The 7,694-nt window shown below is 37.5% G+C and overlaps 1 protein-coding gene across 1 annotated transcript; it reads right to left on the bottom strand.

The window, feature by feature from the left end:
- Positions 1-6,079: 6,079 nt before the first annotated feature.
- LOC116625307 (ATP synthase subunit d, mitochondrial-like) lies at positions 6,080-7,015 on the bottom strand. Its single transcript, XM_032393765.1, has one exon. It carries the CDS (start codon positions 6,633-6,635, stop codon positions 6,147-6,149), a length of 489 nt encoding a protein of 162 aa, XP_032249656.1. The 5' UTR covers positions 6,636-7,015; the 3' UTR covers positions 6,080-6,146.
- Between the last annotated feature and the right edge of the window lie 679 nt (positions 7,016-7,694).

Raw genomic sequence — 7,694 nt, 5'->3', positions numbered from 1 at the left:
CTGTTATGCCACCATCAGTTTGCTTTTCTGTATTACCTTGTATTTTAGATACATACATACACACCCCCACATGCACAGCAAAGTTTTGGTAGATAGTAAGTACTTAATACATCTTTCCTATTGGCATTATATTTGTTTATTCAGGGAAGTACAAAAAGCTCAAAATTGAATACTAAAAATACAATGCAGGTGTAGTGAGTCTTTTTAAGTCTGCCAGAGTAATCCTAGGCTGTTACTCCTCCTAGTGACAGGGTAAAGTAGCAATAGTCAGCCAAGAATAATCAATGAGATAGGGGGAGTTTGTGAACTACTGAAAACAATTTATCCTAAGAGTCAGAGGTCCAATACTTGGTTGCAGCCATTTCCTCCCATTGTTTTAACTACACCACTCTTTATATTGGATGTTACTAAGTGCAGCTGGTGTTCTTCTTCTGAAATAGTACATTAAAATCCTTGAAAGACCACAAAAAAAAAAAAATGTAGCAACAGGCAAAAAATGATCTTTTGTCACCACTGTTAGGCAAGATGAAAGTGCCAATTCCACATTTTTAGGTGCTAACCTCATAATAGTAATTTCATAAGACCCATTTGTAAGCTTGACTTTTGCTTCATCAGAATAATTTATAATTCCTTTAAAGTATCAATTATTTTTGCATATGTATTCATATATTCATACTAATTGGAAGAGAAATGATTTTGATATATAAGTCAAAAGCACCTAGAACTGTTAAAAGCACTCCTATCTCTCATGTATCAAGGCAAGTCTCAAATTTTATTGTAAAGCTAGGAATGCTGTTTTAAAATGGAGGTTCTTATCCATCTCAGAAGAATCTGGTTTAGTAGGTCTAATGTGGGGCCTACTAAATTTGTCTTTTTAAAATGTGCCCCACTGGTTTTGATGCATGGGGTTGTTGGACCACATGGAGAAAATATCAGCTTAGAGTTTACTTTTTCAAGCACTTACTTAATAGATGAGTCAACTGTGGACCAGGGAGAGAGAATGACTATCAGGCAGGCTGTAGGTAGCAAAACACGCTTCCACTGGGTTAAACAGTAAGAAATTTTACTGTCCCATGAAAGGGAAATTCAGAGGTAAAGTGAGCTTCAGGTGTAGTTCAATTAGGGCCCCAGACCTGAATCTTTTGGGTCACTGAGATTCTTCCTTCTTGGTGACATGTCACCATGCTTGCTTCTCATGGAGCAAGATGGTGCAGTGGCCATTGGAACTGCATGTGTCCTTATTCATATTCAGCACTCACTTCCTTTGATACTTCTAACCCTCTCTGAAGCCTCCCATCTCATTGGCCAGAACTGGGTCACAGGTCTATCTCTCAATTATTGATGGAGGAAGACAGAAATACCAGGATTGATCCGCACTACGTCTTTCTTAGACTTGGAGTTGAAGTCAGATCCATAATCTGCCTTGCCTACTACTCAATGGGCAAGGGTGAAATAAATAGGGTGAAATTTTAAGGCTATGATGCCTTGTTTAAGAAAAGGAAGAATTCTCTTGAATTTAATTTTTGACTGAAATTTTGCAAATAGTCATCTCCATTCTCCAAACCTTTTCTGTTACCATTTTTTCTTTTTCCTAACATTATGCTTTGTGACTTTATTCTAGGATAACACTGTAAACTTTAAAGTATTCAATATGTAAGAAAGTAACAGAGTTTTAATTGTATTTAATGAAGTTTCTATTAGGAAATTCAATTAATATGTCACATCGGCTTGCTATTTCCAGTGAGTTTCATTATTGACTGTACTGCTATGGCAGTAGCCATATCAGTGCTAAGACTGTGGTGTTGAACCCTGATGGACAAATCCTTGTGCCTATGGTGTGTGCTTCTCAGCTGTGGATTCACACATGTATATGGGTGATTACAATGTCATTTCAGTTCAGGCTGCTATAACAACACAGACTTGGTGCTCTAAATAGCGTGTATTTCCGTTCTAGAGTCTGGAAATCTGTGATCAGGTTGCCATGGTCAGGTTCTTGGTGAAAGTCCTTATCCTGGTTATATCCTCACAAGGTCTTTCCTTGGTGCATGTAGTGAAAGAGAAATCTTGTCTTTTAATATTTTTATAAGGGCATGAATCCCACCATGGAGGTTCTGTGTTCATGTCTTCATCTAAACCTAATTACTTCCCAAAGGCCCCACCTCTAAAAACCATTACGTTGGGGGTTGGGACTTCATATGAATTTGAGGGATGGAGACACAAACAATCAGTTCATATCAAATACTGTGTAGTAAGTGCTATGATAGGAGGAAGCATCAGGTGCTGTGGAGGTTGGGTTAGGAGGAACACCTAACCAAGAGTGAGAGGTCAATGTTAAAAACCCAGAGGGAGTAACATTTGAGCCAAGGTCTGAACTTTGAGCAGAATTTAGATAAAAAGGGATAGAAAAGGGAGTTTCCAGAAAAAAAAAAGATAAAGATGAACATGGTTTGGTTAAGGGAGCCTGGTGTTCAACATTTCAGTGTGTTTGGAGCAGAGATGGGATAGGTGGGGTGCAGAATGACCAGTGGTATGGGTGGAGAGACCCTCAGTGCCAGATTCTTAAGGACCTTTGTAAGTTACACTGCAGAGTTGGGACTTCATCTTGGAGCAAATAGGAAGCCAATGAATGCCATTTAAGGAGGCAAGTGCCATTATGGAATCTGTACTTTCAAAGGATGACTCTTTGAGCCCAGATGTCCATTGACAGATGGGTGGATAAAGAAGATGTGGTGTGTGTGTGTGCACATACACATATACACACACAATGGAACATTACACAGCAGTCAAAAAATGAAATCTTGCCATTTGTAATGACATGGATGGAACTAGAGGGTATTATGCTAAGCGAAGTAAGTCAATCTGAGAAAGACAATTATATGATCTCACTGATATGTGGAATTTAAGAAACAAAACAAGATCATAGGAGAAGAGAGGAAAAAATAAAACAAGATGAAACCAGAGAGGGAGATAAACCAAAAGAGACTCTTAGTCATGGGAGGAAACTGAGGGTTGCTGGAGGGGAGGGGGGTGAGAAGATGGGGTAACTGGGTGATAGACATTAAGGAGGGCACATGATATGATGAGTACTGAGAATTATGTAAGACTGAGGAATCACAGACCTGTACCTCTGAAACCAATAATACATTATATGTTAATCGAAATTAAATAAAAAAATAATAAAATACTTTGGCATAAAAAAAAAAGGATGACTCTTTGGGTGAATAGTGGATTTCAGAAGGGTAAGGTAAACCTTTCAGAAGGATAGTTCTTAGTGATCCCCATAAGGAATGAAGGAGGCTTAAGGTCAATCTGAGGCAGCAGAGGTATAAAGAAGTTAGGTTGAAGAGGAATTTAAGAGATTGAATCAGGAAGCCTTTGTGATTAAGTGAATATAGTAATGTAGGAAGGAGACTTGCAGGATAAGTGCACAGGTGTCTGATTGGGAAAACTGTCTAGTTGGTGGTACCAGCCACTGTGATAGCCAGAAATTGAGTGATGCCCATGGACCTTTTTCAGCCCAATAGTATCTTAAAAAAAAAAAAAAGATTTTATATGAGAGAGAGAAAGAGAGAGAGAGAGAGAGAGAACAAGCAGGGGGAGGGCAAAGGGAGAGGGAGAAGTAGACTCCCCGCTGAGCAGGGACACTGAGATCATGACCTGAGCCAAGCCAGACCCCCAAATGACTGAGCTACCCAGGTGCCCCAACCCAATAGTATCTTTAGGGCTTGAAGATAAACATGGTTGAGTGGGAAAAGTGATACATTTTGCATTTTCAACTCTTTTGTTCTTAAGTTTCTGGTTTTATGTCAATACTGCTAATATACATATAAACATTTTAAAAATTGTACATATTTTTTCAACTCTTCCTTGAAGCCCTTCTGATTTCTATCATTGAAATAACAATTATTGGGGCGCCTGGGTGGCTCAGTCATTGAGCGTCTGCCTTCGGCTCGGGTCATGATCCCGGGGTCCTGGGATCGAGCCCCGCGTCGGGCTCCCTGCTCCGCGGGAAGCCTGCTTCTCCCTCTCCCACTCCACCTGCTTGTGTTCCCTCTCTCGCTGTGTCTCTCTCTGTCAAATAAATAAAATCTTAAAAAAAAAAAAAAAAAAAGAAATAACAATTATTAACTTTCTCCTTGGCACTTATGCATGTATTACCACGCAGCTACATCAGTTTTGAATTGTGTTGGGGTTTTGCTTATATTTTCTTGTGTCTTTATTTTTGATTTGTCCTCATTAGCTTCATTATTAAGCTCTTGGGAGTACCCTACCTTCAGTTCCTCTGTATCTTATTAAGATACCTGATTGTGTTGATTTAATAAAGGTCTTGACCGATTGGGATGTCCATAACATAGAATGTAAATGTGGATTCTGGCAAGGTTAAACATTACGTAAAGTTAAAACAAACTTACACTCCAGGCCTGGGAGGTTAGATATGCTGGAAATTATTTCTATTCTCATTAATGTATAAAGCTATCAGAAAAGTATTGCATATGTATTTTTTGTTATATACTGACTCTATGCAGAGGACCAGTAAATGGATGAAGTATTTGATGATAAAAGCTTCTGCACAGTAATTATTTTCTCATTACTGCAACAGATAGAACTTTCTGAAATAAAATATAATCAAGTCTTTATCAATAAATCCAAACCAATCAGACTCCTCTCACTTGTTTCTTATCACTGACAGCAATCTTGAAATTCCTTGAAAGCTGCAAAAAATTTTACTGTAGCATCAAAGAAAACTATATGAAGAAAATGAAATGTATGATAATTTTTTTCAATTTTCTAGGTTGAGCGTAAATGTTGCCAGAGCTGACAGTCGTACATACCCAAGCACTTACATGCGAAGCATATCTGATTTAGTATTCAAACACTCAGACTCTTTTTATGCTCTCAAGTTTTGCAATCATTTTTCCTTAAAGGATCTCTTTTTTTGTTCATGTTTTTATAGGGTACCTGGGATGCCACTGTAGTTTATGGTCTTTAAAATTTTTGGCAAAAAATAAATAAAAAGAAAGCAACTAAACTCTTGCTTTCCTATAAATCCTATGAATATTTTCATTTTTAGAAAAACTTGCATTATGAATACTGTTTGGCTGAGTGTTTAAAATTCTGAGCCACAAGGCCATATTTGGTATCCTTCTTATTTCTTGTCTTTTGAATGTATTATCTCAGAGCAAATGTCTATGGCTTGATTTTTTTTTTTTCTTTGCATGTATCTATTGGAACGATTCTTTAATCCAATTCAGCCCCATTATTCTATCTTTTATTATTGACTCGTATGTGCAGAATCATTTCAACTGATCCTGCAGGTCTTTATTTAGCTCTATTTTAAAATATGTTGGGTTATTATATTTGTTCTATTTGTCTTAGTTTCTTCATCAAGAAAATAATGGATCTGTCATCCATATGTTAAAAATCAATTACCTTTAATTTTATCGTTAACTTTATTGTAGTCAACTTTTGTATTTTTCCTTTACACTTTTGGGAAGCCTGTCAAATTTGACCGATAATTCTTGATTTGAATTTTACATTGTTTATTGCTTACCGTCTCTAATGTTCTTTTGAATTCCACTGTGGCTTTATAAATGACCTATCATTCTCCTATACAGCTTCATTAGTACATTGTTTTGCCATGTTCGCATTTATACTAATTAGGATAGACTAGCCTATGCAGCAGGAATAAATAACTAAACCTGAAATCTCTGTAGCTCAATGAAAAAAAGTGCATTTTTTTTCATGCTGCGTATTCATCTGAAGGTGATGGTGTGCTCTGTTTCACACAGCCACTCGGCGACCCAAGCTGAGGGAGCCCCACCGTTATTTACCAGCACCATCTGGGCTATGTTACATTTTCAGTCACAGCACTGTGATTTAGTTTTTCTGTCTCATTGGCTGGAAGCAGTCACTGAGCCCAGCAAACTGTATGGACCTGGAAGGAGAGGAGACTCAGATATGAGTAGCACTAGACATCTCTATCAGAGCATTTATGAAATCAGTGGTTATTTTTAAAAATTGTTTTGAGTGTATAAAGCAGATACTGTTTAAACTTTACCTGTGTTTTTTTTTTTTTTCACCGTATCATTATTTTTAATGTCCAGCATTTACAATACGAGGGCCAGAGCTTTCTCCCCAACTCAAGTTTATAAATTCTCAATTGGCTTGTGAGGCCAATAGGGATACTTCTTCTTGTCTAATTTGGTTTCTGGGAAGACTTCATTCAGGTCCTCAGCGGTCATCTGATCAAATGGAATTATATTCCTCATCTTCTCCAGCTCTTTTTCATATTCCTCAATCCTGGCCTTTGAGAGAGACAAAAACTCGGCACAACTTTTCACATCTTCTTTTTCTTCAGCATCCACCTGAACAGTATATTTATCCTCTGGCACAGGAAACTTCAGGGCATTAAACTTCTTCTCAAAGTCATCTACCAAACCAGCCTTTGCCACATTGGCTTTGTAGTAAGCCCAGTCGATAGCAGGTGGTTTCTCAGGGAGAGTATAGCCGATCTGGATGGTAAGTGTCTCATTCCAGGATTTCAAGGAGTTAGCAATGGCCTTCTGGTTTCTGGGTATGATCTCCCCAAAAGCTACCCAGTCAATGGTTTTTAGAGCAAGTTTTCGCGCAGCCATCTTGAGATCCTTCACCGACTCCGACGGCCCAGAGTCCACAGCAGCAAGGAACGGAACTGGGTCCTTTACCTGTGTTTTTGATGATAAAACCTTTTTAGAGGTATGACTGTCCTCTCCTTTGCTTTGGCAGAATCTAGAATACAAAGTATGAGAATATCGTGTTTTAATTAATGTATTTTAATATACTAAAATGATATTTATATTATATAAGATATTTACAGGCATCTTAAATTGTTTTCCCAGATTGAGTACTGGGAAAGTGGTTTGCCTCTGTGCCACTTACTGGGTTATTTCTTCTCATCACTGATTTGAATTGAATGATCATCTTTGTATACAAAATGCTCATGTTTTTTTTAAGCACCTGGTAGGGAAAAACATTACCTTTTTTTTTCCATGAAATTTTCTTACTATTTGTATACATTTAACCTTCAAGTGAATTTTAGAATCATTTTCTCAGCCTAAAATTTCTGAAAAGATGCATGAAGTGGTTGTACCTCATCAGTATTATGCATGATTAGTAGACAGCCTTGAAACTATTTTTCGTGGAGTCAGATTCCTGGGTTCTAATCTCAGCTTTGCCACATATAGCCATTTGACCTTGGGAAAATACTAGACTCTGTATCTCAGTCTCCTGATCTCTGACATATCGATGATAATATCATCTACCTTAAAGGGATATTATAAAGGTGAAGGGTTAGTATTTGTAAAGCTCTTAGTACAATGTTTGATATTTTGTGTTAGTGGTTTTTTAAATGTAAATGAAGTAAATGAAAAATGTAATGCTGGACTACAGTAGAAATATGTGAGGTTTTTGAGAGTACTATGTAAGAAGAAATATATTTGTTCACATAGGAGGAAAAAGACATCATGTGTAAATATAGGCAGCATTGTTCTTCCTAGTGTTGGTTTTCAGGGCAGATGAACCATCATTGTACCTGATGTGATGTGTGAGGTCATCTGAGATTAGAACACTTGATATTCCTGAAGAAACATTAAAATTCCTATCAGGAGACCCATACATTCTGGGAGAAAGCCTACCCCACTCCCACCCTCAAAGCA

Source organism: Phoca vitulina, unplaced genomic scaffold (assembly GCF_004348235.1).
Source record: "Phoca vitulina isolate PV1807 unplaced genomic scaffold, GSC_HSeal_1.0 scaffold76, whole genome shotgun sequence".
NCBI classification, from domain to species: Eukaryota; Metazoa; Chordata; class Mammalia; order Carnivora; family Phocidae; genus Phoca; species Phoca vitulina.
This window is presented reverse-complemented; position numbering and strand designations above follow the sequence as displayed.

Bases quoted from the DNA above. Each gene is read 5' to 3' on its own strand.
- LOC116625307 (XM_032393765.1), bottom strand. From the start codon at position 6,635: ATGGCTGCGCGAAAACTTGCTCTAAAAACCATTGACTGGGTAGCTTTT.